We start from the raw sequence: 25,615 nt of genomic DNA, 5'->3' as shown, positions 1-25,615 counted from the left end.
TTGATGATGTCGCCATTAAATAATGTCATAATATTGATGTTATAAAATAATGACATAAGACATGTAGCAGTTGACCTTTGATGCTTAAAGAAAATAGCGTAGAAGTTGAACTTTACCCTTCACAGTAGACATATAGCAGTTGACCTTTGACCTCTATGGTAGATGATGTAGCAGTTGACCTTTGGCGTTTAAAGGAAACAGTGAAGCAGCTGACATATGAACTTTACAGGAGACCATAAAGCAGTTGACCTTTAACTTTATAGGAGACCATGAAGCAGTTGACCTTTGACTTTTATAGGACACCATGAGGCAGTTGACCTTTGACTTTCATAGGAGACCATAAAGCAGTTGACCTTTGACTTTTATAGGAGACCATTAAGCAGTTGACCTTTGATCCTGATACAAGAAATTACACAGTTGACTTTTGACCTTTATAGGACAATATTAAGCAGTTGACCTTTGCTCTCTACAGTAGAAAAATGAAGCAGTTGACCTTTGACCCTTGTAGGAGACCGATTGAGCAGTTAACCTTTGATCCCAACAGGAGACAATGAAGCAGTTAACCTGGCTGGCGTCAAAAAGGAGGGATGTCGCTGACGTAGAGTCAGAAGAAGATCACTCGCCAACCTCGCCTGGATCGCAGGAGGAAGAGGAGGAAGAGGAGGAGGGCCCTAAAGGGGAGGAGCTGGGGGAGGGGTCAAGCAGTAAGGTATCAGAGGACGATGACACACCGACCTTTGAGGAAACACCGCGGGGGGGAGGACGAGGAGCAGGAGGTAGACGTGGAAGAGGTGTGTTTATCATTGAACATTCACGCACCAACTATGACCATGAGGTTACGTAACCATTTAAATGGCAATATCAACACTTTAATCACACAGTGTGTTTGTTTGTTTGTTTTTTGGCCGTCTCAGCAGGTCGGAGTCGTCCTCTTCGAGGTCTCAGGCGAGGTCGTCAAGAGCGCCACAGTAAAGACGCCACTAAACTGTCGCTGCTTTACGATGAAAACATCCTGGATAACGACCCCCAGCGGGACAGCAAAGACTTGGCCTTCGCTCAAGGTTACCTCAGCAGGGTGAGGCGCTTGCCTTTTTCCCCAACAATTCTTTGCGTCTGACCCGCTGTGTTCAGGTCGGCCAAGCTCTGCGCGACGTCCCGGAAAAGATGGAGGAGTTTGTGTCTCTGCTGAACGAGCTCGGGCAACTGGAAGGACAGGAAGTCCTCAGCGTCTTCAGGAAGCTGCGCTGCATCCTGGGAACCCAAACGGAATTAATGCGCGACTTTGCTGCCTTTCTACATCCTGAGCAGGCATTGGAGTGCGGACTGGTGAGACGCAGCGCCGGTGTGTGGCATGTTGATTGATGCTAACGCCTCAATGTCGCCTCTTTGTGCAGTTCCAAGAGCAACAAGCCTTCGAGCGCAGTCGCCGTTTCTTGCGACAACTGGAGATCACTTTTGGAGATAATCCGTCTCATTACAATAAGATCATCAAGGCTCTGCAGCCTGGAACTGACCTGAGCCCGACCAGCATCAACGAGGTACCACCCCACCTTTCATTTAATTTCACTCCCAAAAATCATTTTCAGTACAATATCTTTATCTGTAAAAAAAACCAACAACATACCTATAAAAAAAACAACTAGTAATATTAAAATAAAACGAACAAAGAAGCATGATGTGTGTCCGTAAAGGAGCAAGAGGAAGCAAAAGCTTATATTGTCCTGCTTAATCACTCTGATAATCTGATTCTTAATCAACAGTACATAATCACCTGACACTTGTATATATTTAGTATATTATTCCAGGATGCGTATCATATGTAATTCCATCAAAATTTGAAACCCACTCTTCATTTAATTAAATGAAATTTGTAAAAATACTAGGACTATCAAACGACAAAACATTTAATCATGATAATCGCATTTTCTTCGTAGTTAACCCAAACTAATCGCAATTAATCGCATATAGATATAGATTTTCGTAAATAACAAGTTTACCCAAAACAGATAATTTTCAAGTTTTGACTGGACAATATGTTTTAATGAAATGTGTATGAAACGTCATGTTTTTTTTTAAAACAGCTCAACACAAAAAGGACACACAGTAGGTACCACTGTATTTTTGCCTCATTCTCATGTGATTCTTGTGTGAGACTGACTCCCTAAGGAGTGGAACTATTCAGGTCTAGCTGCAGTGTGTTCAAACAACTACCATGTACCATCTGTGAGCAGGTAATACTGTATCATTTCTTTCTCTTTCGGACTAATAAGGTCAGTAGTGGATTATTCACACATTCTTCACTCACGCTTAAAGTTGAGATGAGGCAAAATTACAGTGGTACCTACTGTAAGCACATTTTTAATGACAATAAAAAATTACCTGCAGTGGGTTGGTGTCTTGCCAGATTTTGTATTTTGTCGGATAGAGAATTTTTAGTCCTGCTGTAGGAGCACTTGCATTCAGAGGAGAGGAGCTACATTTTCGTGTTCAAATACGAGTTTCACACATTAATAACACAAAATGTGGATTGTTCCGAACATGCTTTGATTGTCAAAAATGTTTGGTAATGTAATCTGTGATATTTGTACCTGAATACATGCTTCTGATACTCTGTACATTACGTATTGTACAAGTTAATGGTATTTATACCTCTGCATGACAATGTCTTAACAAGGTTTCCTCTTAATGTAACTGAATGTGGCGCAACGCCACTGCAATATCATGGCCGCCACACATTGAAAATAAGGTATTTTTTTAACGTAAATTTTTTTAAAAAGTAATACAACATATTGTAGCCTCCAGAAAAAGTCACACAAAGTCTGACACTATTTTTATCTTTTATTGCCAATCTTATGATAACAAACGGCACAATTACAACAGATCTTACCTCCCGTGCAAACACTTTCGTCACTGTGCTTCCCCAGACACACACTTCCTATGTATGTATGTATACTTTTGTTGAGCCTTTTTAAAGAAAATCATATCATCGCCGATTATGCAAATTACGCGATGACATCATGGTGACCACGCCCCCACTGCCACAGGTATCTTGGCAATGAAGGGGAAACCCTGCTTAACCTTCTCTATTTATAAATAACTTGTAATATTCCGCATTCTGTAATTGAGGATCAACCAGAACATTTTATTTCAACCTGCCAGAAAAAATCTTCCCCTCTGTTCCTCAGTTGATCTACTCTCATTTATTTAGGTAGAAATATTACAGATTACATAACAAAACATTTTTCATTTTGTTGGTGTTGTTAGACCGGATGTTCCCCCCCCCATGTTAAAGGGGAACTAGACTTTTTATCATTCACAATCCTTGTGTGAAACAAAAACAAGTTTTTCTTTTTTCATACATTCTAATTTGTAATATACTTGTCGTATATTACAAATTAGAATGTATGAAAAAAGACATACTTGGGGGCTAATAATGCAACTAATATGAGCACTCTATTGTGCCCACAAAGCCCTCCAAAAAGCATCCATTTACTCCATTTACATTTTGTAACCTGAATATTAACCAAGTATTAGCAATATTGGTATTATAAGCGCTAACGCAGACAAACTACTTGGCGCCGTGATCACACAGCTAACTAGCTTATGCTGCTGTATTGACACATTGAGCTGCTGCATCAAGCATGATGCTTAGTGTTTCACTAAAGCTGGATCTGATTAGCACACAGGTTCTAAAACTTGTAGATCACCCGCCTTATATTCAGACTCAAAAATAGAAGTTTCTGGATCATCATTTGTCCCAAAGTAGTCTTTGTTGTCTCTCATGAAGTCTGCCATAATTACTAGTGTTGTTGTTGTTGAAGGAAATAGCGAACGTTGTGATGTGTCTGTGAAATTAATACACGGCCATATGCTTAAAATGAGTAAAATATGTAAATATTACATGTTATTATGAATGTTACTACATTACATATATACTTACGGCATGTATATAAAGCTTTGATGGAGGTTTTTTTAGAGCGCTTTATAGGCAGAATAGAGCAACTCACATTGGCACCATTGTTCGCTGACTTCTGCTAACGTTTATTTACGACTTAGAATGCATAAAATAAGGATTGTGAATGATGGGGACATTCCAAAAAATTGCAGTTTCCCTTTAAATGTGTTTGTTTGTACTAAAAGATTACACAATGTGTATCCCATATATTAGTTTTAGTACAAAAAAATGCATCAAATTGAATTGAAGTTGGTTAAAAAAATATACAAATTGTTTTACATAAATAAAAAGTGTAAAGGGTCTCTGGTATTCAACTCAGTATTGATCAATTGTTTTATCTCCTTATTAAGATAAGTTATGAAAAGTGCATCATTTTTATGCTACTTTTCTTTTAACAAAAAGACAGAACATACAAAAATAGCATGAAATAAGGTTTAGAAATTAAGTAATACTGTATTAGATTGAGGTAAATTAAAGTAGTACTTGACGTACAAAACATTGTTGACAAGTACAGAGATCACATGTTTAGTAGTAGTACTTATTTATCATTTATCATTTACTTGTAGTAATGGAGGGGTTCTTAACATTTTGGACTCCGGGGCACCTACTTACAGTTTAAAACCTTGTCAAATGATATAAAACTATGTGTTAATCACAAATATTATTTAACTCATGAACCTTTTGATTGGAAAAAATAAGTACACACCAAATATACAGTACTGCATAGGAAGGGACTCAAAAATAACTGTTTTTTTTCTTTACATTCAAAAATATTGTTCTAAAATAAATTAACTAGATTAATAATGCAAATTAAAATAGAGCTTCACCACTTTAGTCATTATTTTTGAGCTAAATAAACTTATTTTGTTTGTTTGATATTGTCATTACTGCCACAAGTGGTGGAAAATTGTATTACAACTGAGTACCGCTGCGGGCCACACGGACCACAGCTCAGAACCACATATTTTACAGCCCAACAATTGGCCCTATGGTTAGGAAACAATGTAGTAGTGTATTTTAGGGCTGGACAATTACCGTATTTTTCGGACTATAAGTCGCTCCGGAGTATAAGTCGCACTGGCCGAAAATGCATAATAAAGAAGGAAAAAAACATATATAAGTCGCACTGGAGTATAAGTCGCATTTTTGGGGGAAATTTATTTGATAAAACCCAACACCAAGAATAGACATTTGAAAGGCAATTTGAAACAGATAAAGAATAGTGAACAACAGGCTGAATAAGTGTACGTTATATGACACATAAATAACCAACTGAGAACGTGCCTGGTATGTTAACGTAACATATTATGGTAAGAGTCATTCAAATAACTATAACATATAGAACATGCTATACGTTTACCAAACAATCTGTCACTCCTAATCGCTAAATCCCATGAAATCTTATACGTCTAGTCTCTTACGTGAATGAGCTAAATAATATTATTTGATATTTTACGGTAATGTGTTAATAATTTCACACATAAGTCGCTCCTGAGTATAAGTCGCACCCCCGGCCATACTATGAAAGAAACTGCGACTTATAGTCCGAAAAATACGGTAATCAAATTTTTATTTCGATTTCGATTATAGCTTCTCACGATTATGAAAATATAATAATTCCGGCGCTTGTGACGTTGAAACAGATGAGGGAATGAGTGAAAAAAAAAACATGTCTACTAGAAGTTTGGTATGTCACCATGGTTGCTACTTTTTATTTGGCACAATGCTAGTACGTCTAATCAATACTCACTAAACTCAACAAAAAAGTAAGTCACATGATTTCCGCTTTCAGGTAACTGCATACAGAGTCACATAATTGGCCAATAAAACAGAATCCGCTGATAAACGTAAAATAATATCAGGGAAATTGACCTAAATGTAAGTGAAATGTTGTCATGGGGAGGAGGAGAAACATTTATTTGGGAAAATAATTTGTGTCCGATATCGCTCATTTATCCCCGAAACAGGTCCTGAACTAAACAATGTTCAATTGTACAATTGAAACAGCAACTAAACTAGGAAGCTAAAGCTAGTAAGAACAATCCATACACCCACAACACATCTCCTCTGCTTGTGTTGTTTTGAATGACATCATGGATGTAACAACAATGTACAAACAAGAGTCGCAACTTGAGATGCATACTCTTTCTTTTTTTTTTTACAGTCTCAAGTCTCCTCTTTACTCGTCAAAAGGAGAACAGCACACTTCCTCCTTCACAATAGCGCGGTGCGCCACATATGGTCTCACTGCTCTAACAAAATAAAGCTTTCATAAAAGCACTTTACTCAAGCAAAATGTACTTAATGATACATTTACACAATTATGCTTTGACCTAAAATACAGTCCAATAAATGTGAGGATTTTTACATTAATTAACAAACTTTTTATGAAATTAAATTTTGCACGAAAATCACACACTTTATGGTGGTAAAATAAGTGTACAAGGTAAAAAACAGAATTAAAACGGAATAAATAAATTTTAGTGTTTTTAATATTGCTATTATTATATGTGGTTTATTTGTTACACATTTTTATCCAGGTGTCAGGTTCAAACACTGATGACATCTATTAAACAAGACAAGAAGCAAGGAATTAAACAGAGACAGAATTACATTTGGCTCAATTTGAGGAGAAACGTCTGGGCTGTACTCTTGCACAGTCTCCCAGCACGCTCTGGCGAAAGATTGTACGCCTTCTCTTTTATTTGGACTTTCCCTGATTACATGGCAACAGCTGTTTCTAAGGGACGGGGGTCGTAAACAGCCATCGCCTTTGGCTACAGAACAGTTCAAAGAAAAGGTCGTAAACAGTTCACAGAAAAGGTCGTAGAAGAGGTCGTAAAAGAGTTCAAAGAAGAGGTGTCTGGAACTTTGGCAGATCCTGCTTTCTTCCCATCCTACACAGTGGAGTTTTACAAGCCTTCTTCTTGGTAGGTTCAAAGACAGCTTTTGTCTTCTCGCCGGGAACTCATTGAAACACAAAGTTTTGTGATAACTTAGATACAATTATTCTAACACCAGGTATATTTAATTAGAGTTTTGGTGGTATAATAAATACTCAAATGAATGATCAATCGTGTAATTAGTCGTGATTACAACATCAATCAGATGATGAGGATTATTCTTTGTGCCATAGTCCGAGTGTGTGGTATGGTGTTGGCCTTCCATCAATAATCTGATGTTGTCTGCTCGTCAGCTCAAGGCTCAGATGGCATCGTTGCTCAAAGGGCACACTCACCTACAAGCGGAATTCTGGGTGTTTTTCGACGAGCTCCGCCCACCACCGGCTCGCCCGGGACAATTTGAAGAAGCCCATTGGCCGGAGGAGGTGGGCGGCGCCCCGGATGGAGGGGAGGGCTTCGGCAGCCTGAACGGGGGCGCGGCCCATGGCAGTTTTGAGGAAGTTACCTTACCTGATCTGGAAGAGGACGGACCGAAGGTCCAACCAATGGCGAGCCGGCGCCAGAGGCGAAAGATTGATCCCCACAGAAGTTACAAGGTGCGGCCTTCAGACGCGTGATCGGACGCGCCGGGTACTTTGTCTCACTGTGTCCGTGTTGATGGCAGGAGTCGGACTGGTCGCACCAAGACCAGAGTTGCCTGTGCCGCGACTCAAAGAGCCGCAGACGTCGCCGGAGAGGATGCTCCCGTTGCCTGGGCGACAAGGTGCGGTGGCGTCCGGTCCCATGCCGGTCACATGACACCTTGACCTGTTCATTTCCCTGCCCAGGGCTCAGGCGGCGTGTCCCGGGCTGCAAAGAGCCTGGGCCCTCTGTACCCGCCGGTAGGCTCCACCCCCAAAGAAAGCGTCGAGCCGAAGGTGGACGGCAGCGCGGTTCCCAGCCCGCCGGCGTGGGAAGGATCCTTCCCGCCAGCGGAGAGGGGTGACTTTGGCGACAATCAAGCAGAGCCCGGCCACAAGACCGAGTCGCCGCCTCCGAAGAGGAAAAGAGATGAAGAGCTACATCCCCTTTGTGACCCCGGCACCACCTGTGTCGCTCCGTCACCCGCAGACGTTCCCGTGTGTGCCAAGAACATCTCTCTGACGCCGAGCGGGGAGAAGGTGATCCTGTGGACCAGGTACGCCCCCCTCTCTTGATTACCAGCGCCGATATTTGGCATTTTGACCTATATCGGTATCGGCCTCTTTTTTTCCAAGCGGCAACTGAACTACATCCCGATACAATAAATACACATATGACACCAGTATTTAGTATGAAAAAACTAAGGAAGTAAGTTTTTAAGGAAGGTAGGATCTCGCGTGAGAGGAAAAGGGGGCGTGGGTAATTTTGCAAAGTGCCACTCTAGATAGCAACTGACGCTGTGGTCAAATTTGGAATTGCCAAAAAACACATTTTGTACACACAGTAAAGGAGATACTTAAAAAAAAAAAAAAGAAGCAAACTTTGCATAAATATGTTGACAAGTCGGAGATTGTTATACAAGTAAAGAAGAGCAGGCAGCAGCTCACACATTCTCATACATTCTGTAACATCCAGGAAGAAATTATGTCGGCCATCTTGAAAAATGTCTCGACAATAATCGACGTGAAGGAGCCAAGAGTTGTTTTTATTTTAAATGTTGGCGATATCTCAGGGTTCCTCACCAGGAAACCTTGCACTGCATTAAATCCATCAAGTGTTATAAAATGGAGTAGATAAGAGTTTTTACCAATTTTAAATCTTGATGCTCCTCTTAGGCACACATAATAAATAAAATAATAATGAATATAAACCCTAACCCGTAATAAAAAAATGTAGTTCAAAAACAGTTATTTACTGACTTGAATATTCATGTTTAAATATCTTTTACTGCACATGATTATCGCCTGCAAGTATCGCTCCTTCACTACTAATAATCGGTATCGGCGCTGAACAAACCGTATCGGTCGACCTTCCGTTGGCTGCGGACATAAAGGAGCGACTTGTTTTCCAGGGAAGCTGATCGGGTGATTCTGACGGCGTGTCAGCAGGAAGGAGCCAATCAGAGCACTTTCCAGAGCATCTCCAGTCTGCTCGGCAACAAGACTCCAAGCGAGGTGATTGGCCGATCGTTTGCGCGCCGGAGGACGAACCGCTCGCTGACCCCACCAAAACTCTCGCCCGCAGGTCTCCCGCAGATTCCGGGACTTAATGTGCCTCTTTCAGAGCGCCGCTCGCCAGGCCAGCTCGGAGGACGAGGCTCCGCCCACCGAGCCCCAAGCCAATGAAGACTAAGAATGATTTTGTGGTATTTATCTTTGCGTCTGTAAATATGTGTTTGCTATTAAAACATTGATGGATTTTTTGAAGATATTTTGACTTTCACAATGACTGGTCATGCTTGTTTTTTGCAGGGCCCCTTCTAACGGTGAATAATAATATTACGCAATTTTCTATGCATTTAATTATTAAAAACTGTTTTAGGTGTAATGTTAAAAAATATATTTATTTTTTTTACGGTAAAAAATGCATACTACTGTAAATGCAAGAACGGTACCGCTGTTGTTTTTAACAGTAAAAAACTGGCAGCTCAGTTGCCAGAATTTTACTGCAAAATTGATGGTCTTTTTTTACTGTAAATAGAAAACTGCTTTTTTATGATAAAATTATGGCAACTTAGCTGCCAGTTTTACTGTAAAAACAAAACTGTGGCACTGTTTTGCCATTTACAGTAATACACCGTAAAATGTACAGTTTTTATAATTAAGACTGACAGTTCAGTTGCCAGAATGTTACTGTTGGATGTATGTTGTTTTTTTTGTTTTGTTTTTACTGTTAATAGAAAACTGCTTGTTTACAATAATTCTGGCAACTGAGCTGCCACTTTTTACTGTAAAAATCTGTGTTACCGTTTTAGCATTTACAGTAATACACCGTAAATATTTACAGTTGTTTTTATGGTTAAAAAAACAACTGGAAGCACAGTTGCTGGAATGTTATGTAAATAAGCAGTTTTCTATTTACAGGAAAAGAAACACATACATTTTACAGTAAAATTCTGGCAACTGAGCTGCCAGTTTTTACTGTAAAAAAACTGGTACCGTTTTGTCATTTACAGTAAATAGTACTGTAAATATTTAGTTTTTATGGTGTAAAAAAAAAAAAAAGTATATATATATATATATATATATATATATATAATTTTAAAGTACATTTTCCCGTTAAAAAACAGCGTTATAATTTTCCCATTTACAATTATTGCAAAAACTACCGTGAAAATTATAAAAAATATTTTTAATTTAACAGTAATTATTGCAACTGAGCTGCCAGTTTCTAACCATAAAACAAATGCGGTACAATTTTCCAATTTACAGTGATATGCTTTAAAAAATTATGTCAAATTATATTATTTATAATAAATATTTTTTTCAAATTATTTTACGCCTTTACGGTAGGGCTGGGCGATATGGCCTTTTGTTTAATATCTCGATATTTTTAGGCCATGTCACGATACACGATATACTGTATATCGCGATATTTTGCCTTAGCCTTGAATGAACACTTGATGCATATAATCACAGCAGTATGATGATTCTATGTGTCTACATTAAAACATTCTTGTTCATACTGCATTAATATATGCTTATTTTAAACTTTCATGCAGAGAAGGAAATCACAACTAAGTCAATTTACCAAAACTGTATTTATTAAACAGTTATTAAGCAGTGGCACAAACATTCATGTCATTTCAAAACAGAAAGTGCAAGATTGTCAGAGACATTTTAAAACAAGCTATTGGTGCACTTTTGTGCATGATGTCACTAAGATGACAAATCAAAACACTAAATTAAAGTGCACTTTTTGTACAGAACGCCACTACAATAGTTTAAAACAAATAAAGTGCACTTCTGTGCATGATGTCACACAAGATATTTCAATAACTGTCAAATAAAGATGAGCTGCATAATAGGAAATCAAAGTGTATGTCCTTCGCTATGTGGTAGGTTCCTGCGGACGTTATCTCTTTATCCATCCATTTATGTCGTGGACTATTTTTTTCATACGGTGTTGATGTGGAAATGGTTGCTTGGGCATTTTGTTGGTGTGGCACCGAACGGAGATGTTGACATGCAGAGTAAGCACTCTTCATTCTCTAGCAGGTGACTTTTCAAATGATGCTACATATTAGCAGTAATGCTACTTTTTGTAGCAACGCTTACTTGACAAATTACGGTTGTCTGTTCGACATATTCCCGCTTGAAGCCAAACCACCGCTAGACGATGGACCCCCTGCTGTTTTTCTTGGGAATTAATTCTTCCTTCATTTGTTACCAGATTCGCACCTTCTTTCTCTCGTATTACCACTCGCACCACAGCTAACGTTACCCATGCTGCTACCTCTCTGCTCAGCGAGGGCGTATACGTATGTGACGTATGTAAGAAGGTGCGCTTGTTTAAGTCTCTGTGAGGAGAGACTAGAAAGAGTGAGAAGAGCATGTAGTGTAATGCCTGCAGCTAAAAGCAACTGCGTGAGAACGTATACTCGAATATCATGATAGTCATTTTCTATATCGCACAGAGACAAACCCACGATGTATCGAGTATATCGATATATCGCTCAGCCCTACTTTACGGTAAAATCATTGGGACTGAGCTGCCAGATTTTGACCATAAAAACTGGATTTTACGGTGTATTACTGTAAATGGAAAAACGGTACCACCGTTTTTTACAGTAAAACTAGCAGCTTACCGGTAGTTACCAGAATTTTACTGCAAATAAATCTGTTTTCCATTTACAGTAAAAAAAAAAAATAATTTTTACAGTAAAATTCTGGGCTGCCAGTTTTTACTGTAAAAAAAACTGTAGTAGTTTTGCCATTTACAGTAATTAGTACTGTAAATATTTAGTTTTTATGGTGTAAAAAATATTTATATAATTTTAAAGTACATTTCCCCATTTACAGTTATTCTAAAAACTACTGTAAGAATGATATAAAATATTTATTTTACAGTAAAATTATTGCAACTGAGCTGCCAGTTTGACCGTTAACAACTGTGGATTTTACGGTGTATTACTGTAAATGGCAAAACGGAACCACCATTTTTTACAGTAACAAACTTGCAGCTCAGTTGCCAGGATTTTACTGTAAAAAAGCCGTTTTCTATTTACAGTAAAATTCTGGCAACTGAGCTGACAGTTTTTCCCGTAAAAAAAGAGCGGTACAATTTTCCCATTTACAGTGATATGCTTAAAAAAATATATATAATAAAATGATCAAGTTATTAAGTATTTTTTCATATTATTTTACGTTAAAATTATTGTGACTGCGCTGCCAGTTTTCGACCGCAAAAACAACTGTGGATTTTACGGTGTATTACTGTAAATGGCAAAACGGTACCACCGGTTTCTACAGTAAAACTAGCAGCTCAGTTGCCAGAATTTTACCGTTAAAAAAGCAGCTTTCTATTGACACTAAAAAATATATTTTTCAGTAAAATTCTGGCAACTGGGCTGCCAGCTTTTTCCCGTAAAAAAAACGGCAGTACAATTTTCCGATTAAGCAGTTTTCTATTTAGTTTTTTTAACAGTAAAACTGTCAACTGGGCTGCCAGCTATTTTCCCATTATAAAACAAGTTGTACAATGTTTCCCATTTAGAGTAATATATTTTAAAAATTTCAAAATATTTTATTTTACGGTAAAATTATTGCGAATAAGTTCCCAGTTTTAGACCGTAAGAACTGTAAATTTTACGTTGTACTGTACAGTACTATAGTTTTTTTACAGGAAAAACTGCCAGCTCAGTTACCAGAATTTTACCGTTAAAAAAGCAGTTTTCTATTGACACTAAAAAAATATATTTTACAGTAAAATTCTGGCAACTGGGCTGCCAGCTTTTTCCCGTAAAAAAAACCGCAGTACAATTTTCCGATTAACAGTAATATTCTTGAAAAAAATATTATAAAATTAGCAAATTATATATTGTTTATAATTATAAAAAAATATGTTTTACAGTGAAATTATTGTGACTGAGCTGCCAGTTTTTGACCATAAAAACAACTGGATTTTACGGTAAAACTGTACCAGCGTTTTTTTTCAGTGAAAAGCTGGCAGCTCAGTATCCAGAATTGTACTGTAAAATTATTTTATTTATTTTTTTACTGTATATAGAAAACTGCTTTACATAAAATTATATGTACTATTTCGGGGCTGTAAATCAAATTTTGAAATGAGCATATCCCGGCTGAACTACTGTTATGTTATAGAGGTATTCAAAAAGAACATGATTTATTAATGCCTTTTGACATATCAGGGCCATTTAATGATGACTTGACATGAAATTATTACATATGGCACCTTTAAAAAAATATATATATACATTTTACAGTAAAATTCTGGCAACTGAGCTGCTGGTTTTACTGTAAAAAAAAAACGTCGGTACAATTTTCCCAATTACAGTAATATGCTGTAAAAAAAAATGTTTAAAGTCAAAGATCTAGCCCCCGGGCCTTAAGTTTGTGCTGTAGAGTCTCAAGTTGGCATGCGGCGGCCCTCAAGGTTCTACACTAAGCCCCCCATCTTTAACCTTCCTGTGTGATATTCACATCTGCACAGAGAGATGTTCTCCAGAGGAACTCATCCGTGGTCTGCCACCTCCGTGGACACAAACACTGAGCAGAAGACTGATTTCCTGTTTTATTTTGAAAACATCAAGTTCCTGGCACGGCAAAACGAGGAGGAGGGTGCTTGACGCGGGAGGATGTGGCAGGAAGTGACCTCATCCCCAGAACCGTTGCCTGCTGGTGGGCAGAGCCAAGACCTTCATGTTGTGAGGCAATCTGAAGATCCATGACGGCTCCTTAGCGTAGATGAAGACCATGTTGGTGGTCGCCATGACCAGAATAGGCAGGAAGGTCAAACCGAATCCAAAACCTCGAACGCTGCTGCCGAACGCGGCCGCCACCCAGTAGGCCAACCTGGGGAGGAAGACCACGGTCAGGGTCTTGCTCGGGACTTTCAGCAAAATAAATGTCAGACATTCCTCAACCCTCACCGTCCCAATGCGAACATGATGGCGAGAAGAGGCACCAGCTTCAGATGCTCCTGGCGCAGGTACATCGCCATGACAACCAGCTGCAGGAAGTGGAGCAGGAACAAGGCGACCGAGTCTGACGTGAAGCTTCTGTGAAGACCGACGCCCTCAGGCTGCTGCTCGTCCTCGCCGTCGTCCAAGGAGGGCCGGACCAGGCCGAACCTCAGTCTGCTGACACCCAGGACTAGCCAGCCTGACCACCAGACATACGGGTGACGTCACAGAAACACAGGTGACTACACAGACAGACACACAGGCGACAACACAGACAGGTGACGACACAGAGGTGACTACACAGACACAGAGGTGAGTACACAGGTGACTACACAGGCGACTACGCAGGTGACTAAACAGACACAGAGGTGACTACACAGACACAGAGGTGACTACGCAGGTGACTGAACAGACACACCGGTGACTACGCAGGCGACATAGGCGACTATGCAGGTGACAAAACAGACACACCGGTGACTACGCAGGCAAAGCAAGCCACACAGATGACAGAAGCGACATAGGACATAGACAGACACACAGGCGACGATACAAACACACAAGTGACTGCAGAGACACAGGTGACTGAACGCAGGCAACGACACAGAGGTGACTACACAGGCGACTACACAGACACAGAGGTGACTACAGACACAGACAACTACACAGAGGTGACTACACAGACGACTACACGGACACAGAGGTGACTACAGACAGACAACTACACAGAGGTGACTACACAGACACAGGCGACTACACAGATGACTACACGGACAGACGACTACACAGACACAGAGGTGACTACACAGGTGACTACGCAGGTGACTAATCAGACACACCGGTGACTACGCAGGTGACTAATCAGACACACCGGTGACTACGCAGGCGACATAGGCGACTATGCAGGTGACAAAACAGAAACACCGGTGACTACGCAGGCAAAACAAGCCACACAGATGACAGAAGCGACATAGGACATACAGACACACAGGCGACAATACAAACACACAAGTGACTGCAGAGACACAGGTGACTGAACGCAGGCAACGACACAGAGGTGACTACACAGGCGACTACACAGACACAGACGACTACACAGACACACAGGTGACTACAGACACAGACAACTACACAGAGGTGACTACACAGGCAACTAAACAGACAAGCGACTACACAGACAAAGAGGTGACTACAGACACAGACAACTACACAGAGGCGACTGCACAGACACAGGCGACTACACAGACGACTACACGGACAGACGACTACACAGACACAGAGGTGACTACAGACACAGACAACTACACAGAGGTGACTACACAGGCAACTAAACAGACACAAGCGACTACACAGACATAGAGGTGACGACACAGGCGACTAAACAGACACAGAGGTGACTAAATAAATAAATGGGTTATACTTGTATAGCGCTTTTCTACCTTCAAGGTACTCAAAGCGCTTTGACAGTATTTCCACATTTACCCATTCACACACACATTCACACACTGATGGCGGGAGCTGCCATGCAAGGCGCTAACCAGCAGCCATCAGAGGCAAAGGGTGAAGTGTCTTGCCCAAGGACACAACGGAAATGACTAGGAAGGTAGAAGGTGGGAATTGAACCCCAGTAACCAGCAACACTCCGATTGCTGGCACAGCCACTCTATCAACTTCGCCACTACACAGACATAGACGACTACACAAACACAGAGGTGAATACACAGGCGACTAAACAGACACAGACGACTACACAGACACAGAGGTGACTATACAGGCGACTAAACAGACACAGAGGTGACTACACAGACACAGAGGTGATTACACAGGCGACTAAACAGACACACAGGCGACTAAACAGACACAGAGGTGACTACAGACACAGACAACTAAACAGACACAGAGGTGACTACACAGGCGACTAAACAGACACACAGGCAACTAAACAGACACACAGGCGACTAAACAGACACAGAGGCGACTACACAGACATAGGTGACTACACAGACACAGAGGTGACTACACAGGTGACTAAACAGACACACAGGCGACTAAACAGACACAGAGGTGACTATGCAGGCGACACAGGTGACTAAACAGACACACCGGTGACTATGCAGGCAAAACAAGCCAAACAGATGACACAAGCGACATAGGTGACTACAAAGACAGACACACAGGCGACGATACGAACACACAGGTGACTGAACGCAGGCAACGACACAGAGGTGACTACACAGGAGACTAAACAGACAGATGACTACACAGAGGTGACTACAGACACAGACGACTACACAGAGGTGACTACACAGGCGACTAAACAGACGTATACAGACACAGGCGACTACACAGACACAGAGGTGACTACACAGGCGACTAAACAGACACACAGGCGACTAAACAGACTCAGAGGTGACTACACAGACACAGACGACTACACAGACACAGAGGTGACTACACAGAAACAGAGGTGACTACACAGGTGACTAAACACACACAGGCGACTAAACAGACACAGAGGTGACTACACAGACACAGAGGAGACTACACAGACACAGAGGAGACTAAACAGACACAGATGACTACACAGACACAGAGGTGACTACACAGGCGACTAAACAGACACACAGGCGACTAAACAGACACAGAGGTGACTACACAGACGACCACACAGGCGACTAAACAGACACAGAGGTGACTACGCAGGCGACACAGGTGACTACACAGACACAGAGGTGACTACACAGGCGACTAAACAGACACAGACGACTACACAGACACAGAGGTGACTACACAGACGACTACACAGACACAGAGGTGACTACACAGACACACAGACGACTAAACAGACACAGAGGTGACTACACAAACGACTACACAGACACAGAGGTGACTACACAGACACAGAGGTGACTACGCAGGTGACTAAACAGACACACAGACACAGAGGTGACTACACAGGCGACACAGAGGTGACTACACAGACACAGAGGTGACTACACAGGCGACTACGCAGGTGACTAAACAGACACACCGGTGACTACGCAGGCGACATAGGCGACTATGCAGGTGACAAAACAGACACACCGGTGACTACGCAGGCAAAACAAGCCACACAGATGAGAGAAGCGACATAGGACATAGACAGACACACAGGCGACGATACAAACACACAAGTGACTGCAGAGACACAGGTGACTGAACGCAGGCAACGACACAGAGGTGACTACACAGGCGACTACACAGACACAGAGGTGACTACAGACACAGAAAACTACACAGAGGTGACTACACAGGCGACTACACAGACACAAGCGACTACACAGACGACTACACGGACAGACTACACAGACACAGAGGTGACTACAGACACAGACAACTACACAGAGGTGACTACACAGGCGACTAAACAGACAAGCGACTACACAGACACAGAGGTGACTACAGACACAGACAACTACACAGAGGTGACTACACAAGCGACTGCACAGACACAGGCGACTACACGGACAGACGACTACACAGACACAGAGGTGACTACAGACACAGACAACTACACAGAGGTGACTACACAGGCAACTAAACAGACACAGACGACTACACAGACACAGAGGTGACTACACAGACATAGACGACTACACAAACACAGAGGTGAATACACAGGCGACTAAACAGACACAGACGACGACACAGACACAGAGGTGACTATACAGGCGACTAAACAGACAGAGGTGACTACACAGACACAGAGGTGACTACACAGGCGACTAAACAGACACACAGGCGACTAAACAGACACAGAGGTGACTACAGACACAGACAACTAAACAGACACAGAGGTGACTACACAGACACAGAGGTGACTACACAGGCGACTAAACAGACACACAGGCGACTAAACAGACACAGAGGTGACTACAGACACAGACAACTAAACAGACACAGAGGTGACTACACAGGCAACTAAACAGACACAGAGGTGACTACACAGGCGACTAAACAGACACACAGGCGAATAAACAGACACAGAGGTGACTACACAGGCGACTAAACAGACACACAGGCGACTAAACAGACACAGAGGCGACTACACAGACACAGGTGACTACACAGACACAGAGGTGACTACACAGGCGACTAAACAGACACAGGCGACTAAACAGACACAGAGGCGACTACACAGACACAGGTGACTACACAGATGACTACACAGACACAGGTGACTACACGGGCGACTAAACAGACACAAAGGTGACTACGCAGGCGACACAGGTGACTAAACAGACACACCGGTGACTACGCAGGCAAAACAAGCCAAACAGATGACACAAGCGACATAGGTGACTACAAAGACAGACACACAGGCGACGATACGAACACACAGGTGACTGAACGCAGGCAACGACACCGAGGTGACTACACGGGCGACTAAACAGACAGACGACTACACAGAGGTGACTACAGACACAGACGACTACACAGAGGTGACTACACAGGCGACTAAACAGACGTCTACAGACACAGGCGACTACACAGACACAGAGGTGACTACACAGGCGACTAAACAGACACACAGGCGACTAAACAGACACACAGGCGACTAAACAGACACACAGGCGACTAAACAGACACAGAGGCGACTACACAGACACACAGGCGACTACACAGACACAGAGGTGACTACACAGACACAGACGACTACACAGACAGAGGTGACTACACAGACACAGAGGTGACTACACAGACACACAGGCGACTAAACAGACACAGAGGAGACTACACAGACACAGAGGAGACTACACAGACACAGATGACTACACAGACACAGAGGTGACTACACAGGCGACTAAACAGACACAGAGGTGACTACACAGACGACTACACAGGCGACTAAACAGACACAGAGGTGACTACGCAGGCGACACAGGTGACTACACAGACACAGAGGTGACTACACAGGCGACTACACAGACACAGAGGTAACTACACAGGCGACTAAACAGACACACAGGCGACTAAACAGACACACAGGCGACTAAACAGACACATAGGCGACTACACAGACACATAGGTGACTACACAGGCGACTAAACAGACACACAGGCAACTAAACAGACACACAGGCGACTAAACAGACACAGAGGTGACTACGCAGGCGAAACAGGTGACTAAACAGACACACCGGTGATTACGCAGGCAAAACAATCCACACAGATGACACGAGCGACATAGGTGACTAAAGAAGTAACACAGGTGACTAAACAGACACACAGGTGACTACACAGACACACAGGTGACTACACAGGCGACTAAACAGACACACAGGCAACTAAACAGACACACAGGCGACTAAACAGACACAGGTGACTACGCAGGCGACACAGGTGACTAAACAGACACACCGGTGATTACGCAGGCAAAACAAGCCACACAGATGACACGAGCGACATAGGTGACTAAACAAGTAACACAGGTGACTAAACAGGTAACACAAGTGCCACAGGTGACAACTGACTAAAACGGGTGACACAAGCAACATGCAAGCGCGACACACAGGCAATGCACAGTGACACAATGCACATGTGATGGCGCGACACACAAAAGCCACAGAACAAGTGACAGGAGCCACACAGGTGAGACAAGCGACATGTGCTGGCACAACACGTGCGACACAATAGACACGCAGGTGACACAAGCAACATGCAAGCGCAACACAGGTGACACAAGCGACAAACGGGACAACAAGCGACACAGACATGACAAAAGTGATAAGCGACACCCAGGCGACGCACAGGTGACACAAGTGACATGTGCGATACACAGGTGACACAAGCGGCCTGCAGGCGTGACAGAGGTGACAAGCGACACACAGGCCACTTACAGGTGACACAAGCGGCCTGCAGGCGTAACAGAGGTGACAAGCGACACACAGGCTACTTACAGGTGACACAAGGGACATGCAGCCCCGACACAGGTGACACAAGTGGCCTGCAGGCGTGACACAGGTGACACAAGCGGCCTGCAGGCGTGACACAGGTGACAAGTGACACACAGGCCACTTACAGGTGACACAAGCGACACACAGGCCACTTACAGGTGACACAAGTGGCCTGCAGGCGTAACTTAGGTGACACACAGGCCACTCACAGGTGACACAAGGGACATGCAGCCGCGACACAGGTGACACAAACGGCCTGCAGGCGTGACACAGGTGACAAGCGACACACAGGCCACTTACAGGTGACACAAGGGACATGCAGCCGCGACACAAGTGACAAGCGACACACAGGCCACTTACAGGTGACACAAGCGGCCTGCAGGCGTGACACAGGTGACAACCGACACACAGGCCACTTACAGGTGACACAAGGGACATGCAGCCGTGACACAAGGGGCCTGCAGGCGTGACACAGGTGACAAGCGACACACAGGCCACATACAGGTGACACAAGGGACATGCAGCCGTGACACAGGTGACAAGCGATAAAACAGGTGACACGGCTGATGCACAGGTGACAAGCGACACATGAGAGACATGGGCAACACACACACAACAAGCGACGCAGATGACAAAACAAGTGACACAGGTGACGCACAGGTGACAACATCCAGGCGCAACACAGGCGAGACACAAGTGAAAAACATGCGCGACACAGGTGACAAGCAATGCACAAGTGACAAAACAGGATTAAACAGGTGACACGTAGGCAAAACACGTAACAAGCGACACAGACGCAACAAAACAGGTGACACATGCAGGCACAAAGCACAGGTGACACACAAGGGACGCACAAGTGACAAAGGACAGAATTCTGTGGAACTGACCTAAAATGACGGGCGTGGCTGCAAACACAGAACAGCGCAATGCGTAGACCAGCCGCAAGGGGGCGCCAACCAGCAGGGGGGCGTCAAACGGCAAGAACACAAACCCCCCCCAGATGAGGAAGGGGAAGAAAATTGCGGAGGTCATCAAAGACACGCCCACTTTCCAGATATCCCTACTGGGACAGCCCCGCCCATCTGAGACAGACAGACACATAGTAAAGCTCCACCCACCTATGACCAAAATGGAGAACAGGTGTATTTACCTGTGGCTTGGGGCGTGTCCTCAGGACCCTCATACCCCTGATTACCCTTGGCCATCCCCCACAATGCTTCACTTCGTCTGGATGGGGACAGCGGCCTGGTCGCTGCAAAATGGAACACCTGGGCGGCCTTCTCCGGCATGAAGTTGCCTTCAGGCTCCTCTCTCTCGTCGCTCTTCTTTTCTTTGGCCGACACACAAATGCTGATGTCCTCGGTCTGGATGTCTTGTTGCATGCCGGGAGTATCCATTTTGGGGGACGACGCACACCTGTTGTCCGCCTGCTAAACGTTTAAATTAATTTTACTTTCGTCAATACTTTGAAGAAAAAAAAACAGCACCACCTGACATACTGTGATCGTTCAAAAGTAATCACATAGCACGTCCTTAAAAGACGCTAATAATATTAGCTTAATGAGCTAAACTTGCTCAAACATTGTCCGAAGAAACTAACCTCTGTGGAAGTTGTCCTCCTTGTGTCGCGTTGTTGTTCAGGTGTGGTCACAGGTAAATTCCTCTTAAAAGGGGGAAGTCCTAGCGTGTCCTCGAAAGGAAGAATTAAAGCTGTTCTTTTTCAAGACACGACCTTGTGACAGCGCTTTCTATGTTAACAATTAATACGACCCATTTCGTGTTTTTTAATTAACAACATAATCAAACTTCAAAACGCAACTGATGCCTCTGTGACGTCACACTGTGCGGCACATGATGAAACAAATCATGAACAAGTGTCATATTTACAGCGTCGTTCCTCATGTCAACGACTTCTGACATTTCTAACTTCTGATTGTGTTGCGGGACTAAAACGCCAGACTATTATATAATGAGTGCATAAACGATATATTCATACAACAACAACATACTACTTCTCTATGAAATAGTTGTGTACATTTGTCTCTCCTTACCACAGCGGCGCACACCGGGCGGGCGGTGTCAGTAAGGCGGGTTCCACGTCAGCAAGTGCCGCGCAGTCACATTTGTTGCCGCGTTTGTCAACCACGTGACTTTTGTCGGCATTCTGAATGGCCGTTGCGCGTCACGTGGCCGCCTGATTCGCTGCCCCGCCGAGGAGGTGTACGGCCAAGATTCGGCACGCCGGGGTGACGAAATCAAACCTTTCCGGCGTTTCCTGGGTGGGGCTAGTAGTACCGCATGCGCAAGGATTGGTCAATAGATACAACGGAGCGTTGAGCTGTGATTGGACGCGAGTGTGGCTGCCAGCTGTCAGTCCCGTTGAAGCCCCGCCCCCGCGTTCAGACCGCAGACTGCTTGTGGACCGGGAGCCAACAAACCTTGGCGGATTCCGGCAGATATCGATCAGCGATCGGTGATTGATTGGTCCTCTTGGACTTTCGGGGATGTCCCGCTTGTTGGAGGGAAAGAAGGCGGACAAGATGAAAGACATGAACGCAAAGGTGAGCTCACCGCGAACAAGAAAGAAAAAAATACTGCACGCGCGCTTCCTCCCTGCCAGGATCATTGATTATCAATGATTGATTGTTGTACAATCGATTAGACAGTTTTAATTGACGTCGTTCTCACTTTGCGCTTCTCTTCGTCGGTTCCGCTTTTTCTTCTCCCCTTTTTTTTTTTTTTTTTTTTTTTTTTTTTTAGCGCGGACACATCTGGACCGCTTCTTCCGTTATCGAACGTTACTTTGAGCCTTTTTTAAAGCTTGTATCGACCACCGATCGGGGAATCGATCGATAGGTTTTGTCACAGTGAGTGCAGTCTGTGCGCGTGCGCGGAGAACCAACTTAGCGGAAACGTTAAAGGGGTTGTTTTTTTTTAATCCCCTTTATGTTGAACGTTTGAAAAAAACAACAACAACAACAAACCTTCACGTTTTTTCACGCCGGTACGAGCGTGCGTGCGTGCGCCCGTGCGCGTGTGAGCGCTCGTGCGCGTGTGTGCGCGCGTTTTGACTTTGTAGCCGCACAAGTCGTTTGCGTGCGCGTGGATGAGCGTGTCCGTTAAGCAGCGTGGCCGCTTTGTCCTGCAGGAGGAAACGAGTGGGGGAGGGGAGACGGTGTGTGCGCGTGCGCGCGTTTCCAACCAGGAAGTTGTCAGCTGTGTTGGGAAATGTAACCTTTGACCTTTGAACATGAACATAAATAAGAATGATAATTTTGGATTTCTATAACTAGAATATGAGAGTAACCAAATTAAAAAGTAACAGGAGTGAGTTTTTTTGCTTATAATTAGCAAATACGTGAAATACAGCCGCGACTTTGCATTTGTGCTAACATCATGTTGACACTAAGCCCGTTGCAGTCATTCATAAATGTTATTTTGAGTATTTTTTTATATTTTTTTTAGGTAACATTACTGAAAGTAACAGGAGTGAGTTTTTAGCATCAAGTTAGCAAATACATGAAATATAGCCGCGACATAGCATTTATGCTAATATCATGTTAACACTAAGCAAGTAATTAAAAATGTATATTTTAAAAAAAATTTTTTAAATGAGGTACCATGACTGAAAGTAACAGGAGTGAGTTTTTAGCATCGAGTTAGCAAATACATGAAATGTAGCCGCGACATAGCGTTTATGCTAATATCATGTCAACGCTAAGCACATTACAGTAATTCAAAAATTGTATTTTTAATATATTTTTTTAAATTAGGTAACATGACTGAAAGTAACAGGAGTGAGATTTTAGCATTGAGTTAGCAAATACATGAAATATAGCCGCCACATAGCGTTTATGCTAATATCATGTTAACACTAAGCACATTACAGTAATTCAAAAATGTTATTTTGAATTTTTTTTTTAAATTAGGTAACATGACTGAAAGTAACAGGAGTGAGTTTTTAGCATTGTGTTAGCAAATACATGACATATAGACGCAAGATAGCATTTATGCTAATATCATGTTAACACTAAGCACATTACAGTGATTAAAAAATGTTACTTCAAATAGTTTTTTAAAATTAGGTAACATGACTGAAAGAAACAGGAGTGAGTTTTTAGAGTTGTGTTAGCAAATACATGACATATAGCCGCGACATAGCGTTTATGCTAATATCATGTTAACACTAAGCACATTACAGTAATTCAAAAATGTTATTTTGAATATTTTTTTTAAAATTAGGTAACATGACTGAAAGTAACAGGAGTGATTTTTTAGCAAAGAGTTAGCAAATACAGGAAATATAGCCGTCACATAGCATTTATGCTAATATCATGTTAACACTAAGCACATTACAGTAATTCAAAAATGTTTTTTTTTTTTTTTTTAAATTACGTAACATGACTGAAAGTAACAGGAGTGAGTTTTTAGCATTGTGTTAGCAAATACATGACATATAGCCGCAACATAGCATTTATGCTAATAGCATGTTAACACTAAGTGATTCAAAAATTTTATTTTTAAAATATTTGTTTGAATTAGGTAACATGACTGAAAGTAACAGGAGTGAGTGTTTAGCATTGTGTTAGCAAATACATGAAATATTGCTGCGACATAGCATTAATGCTAATATCATGTTAACACTAAGCACATTACAGTGATTTAAAAAAATAAATAAATACAACTTTTTACATTTGGTAACATGACTGAAAGTAACAGGAATTAGTTTTTAGCGTAGTGAGCAAATACATGACATATAGCCGCGACATAGCGTCTATGCTAATATCATGTTAACACTAAGCACATTACAGTAATTCAAAAATGATATTTTGATTTTTTTTTTTAAATTAGGTAACATGACCGAAAGTAACAGGAGTGGTTTTTTAGCATCGAGTTAGCAAATACATGAAATATAGCCGCCACATAGCATTTATGCTAATATCATGTTAACACTAAGCACATGAAAGTTATTCAAAGATGTTATTTAAAATATATGTTTTTAAATTAAGTAACATGAAAATAACAGGAGTGAGTGTTTAGCATTGTGTTAGCAAATACATGACATATAGCCGCAACATAGCATTTATGCTAATAGCATGTTAACACTAAGTGATTCAAAAATTGTATTTTTAAAATATTTGTTTGAATTAGGTAACATGACTGAAAGTAACAGGAGTGAGTGTTTAGCATTGTGTTAGCAAATACATGAAATATTGCTGCGACATAGCATTAATGCTAATATCATGTTAACACTAAGCACATTACAGTGATTTAAAAAAATAAATACAACTTTTTACATTTGGTAACATGACTGAAAGTAACAGGAATTAGTTTTTAGCGTAGTGAGCAAATACATGACATATAGCCGCGACATAGCGTCTATGCTAATATCATGTTAACACTAAGCACATTACAGTAATTCAAAAATGATTTTTTGATTTTTTTTTTTTAATTAGGTAACATGACCGAAAGTAACAGGAGTGGTTTTTTAGCATCGAGTTAGCAAATACATGAAATATAGCCGCCACATAGCATTTATGCTAATATCATGTTAACACTAAGCACATGAAAGTTATTCAAAGATGTTATTTAAAATATATGTTTTTAAATTAAGTAACATGAAAATAACAGGAGTGAGTGTTTAGCATTGTGTTAGCAAATACATGAAATATTGCTGCAACATAAAAAATGTAGGTAGCAGAAGGGAGTCTTTAGGGTAA

At 42.1% G+C, this 25,615-nt stretch overlaps 3 protein-coding genes across 6 annotated transcripts in view; 2 read left to right on the top strand and 1 right to left on the bottom strand.

The window, feature by feature from the left end:
* Window positions 1–9,251, top strand: part of gon4lb (gon-4 like b) — a 31,004-nt gene extending 21,753 nt beyond the window's left edge. Inside the window, exons 21-29 of the mRNA XM_062028970.1 lie at window positions 545–791; window positions 918–1,075; window positions 1,132–1,326; window positions 1,395–1,538; window positions 7,152–7,454; window positions 7,523–7,621; window positions 7,686–8,035; window positions 8,891–8,993; window positions 9,064–9,251. Of these exons, the coding sequence (XP_061884954.1) occupies window positions 545–791; window positions 918–1,075; window positions 1,132–1,326; window positions 1,395–1,538; window positions 7,152–7,454; window positions 7,523–7,621; window positions 7,686–8,035; window positions 8,891–8,993; window positions 9,064–9,171 (1,707 nt within the window). The 3' untranslated portion in view covers window positions 9,172–9,251. The remainder of the gene's footprint in view (window positions 1–544; window positions 792–917; window positions 1,076–1,131; window positions 1,327–1,394; window positions 1,539–7,151; window positions 7,455–7,522; window positions 7,622–7,685; window positions 8,036–8,890; window positions 8,994–9,063) is intronic.
* A 1,357-nt stretch (window positions 9,252–10,608) lies between these two features.
* Window positions 10,609–22,200, bottom strand: LOC133636125 (transmembrane protein 79-like). 4 transcript variants are annotated; one of them, XM_062029825.1, is made up of 6 exons: window positions 21,947–22,200; window positions 21,496–21,585; window positions 21,046–21,322; window positions 20,783–20,977; window positions 13,931–14,162; window positions 10,609–13,853 (listed from the first exon to the last, which is right to left on the bottom strand). In XM_062029825.1, the coding sequence occupies exons 3-6, from the start codon at window positions 21,290–21,292 to the stop codon at window positions 13,655–13,657; spliced, it is 873 nt and encodes a 290-aa protein (XP_061885809.1). In that variant the 5' UTR covers window positions 21,293–21,322; window positions 21,496–21,585; window positions 21,947–22,200; the 3' UTR covers window positions 10,609–13,654. The 4 variants fall into 4 exon arrangements, with proteins under 4 accessions (XP_061885809.1, XP_061885808.1, XP_061885806.1 ...); XM_062029822.1 differs by having other exon boundaries at window positions 10,610–13,853; window positions 21,046–21,325; window positions 21,947–22,197; XM_062029823.1 differs by having other exon boundaries at window positions 10,610–13,853; window positions 21,046–21,325; window positions 21,496–21,575; window positions 21,947–22,197.
* The window catches only part of arhgef2 (rho/rac guanine nucleotide exchange factor (GEF) 2), a 33,966-nt gene continuing 30,331 nt past the window's right edge, over window positions 21,981–25,615 (top strand). Inside the window, exon 1 of the mRNA XM_062029815.1 lies at window positions 21,981–22,456. Coding sequence (XP_061885799.1) covers window positions 22,400–22,456 — 57 coding nt within the window. The 5' untranslated portion in view covers window positions 21,981–22,399. The remainder of the gene's footprint in view (window positions 22,457–25,615) is intronic.

The sequence above is a fragment of the Entelurus aequoreus genome, linkage group LG20 (genome assembly GCF_033978785.1).
Source record: "Entelurus aequoreus isolate RoL-2023_Sb linkage group LG20, RoL_Eaeq_v1.1, whole genome shotgun sequence".
Taxonomy (NCBI): Eukaryota; Metazoa; Chordata; class Actinopteri; order Syngnathiformes; family Syngnathidae; genus Entelurus; species Entelurus aequoreus.
This window is presented reverse-complemented; position numbering and strand designations above follow the sequence as displayed.

Excerpts from the sequence above, each read along its gene's own strand:
- LOC133636125 (XM_062029825.1), bottom strand. The coding sequence starts at position 21,292 with ATGGATACTCCCGGCATGCAACAAGACATCCAGACCGAGGACATCAGC. Across the intron at positions 14,163-20,782 it reads AGCCACGCCCGTCATTTTAG|GCTGGCTAGTCCTGGGTGTC; the intron begins GTCAGTTCCACA and ends TCTGGTGGTCAG. Across the intron at positions 13,854-13,930 it reads ATCATGTTCGCATTGGGACG|GTTGGCCTACTGGGTGGCGG; the intron begins GTGAGGGTTGAG and ends CTTCCTCCCCAG.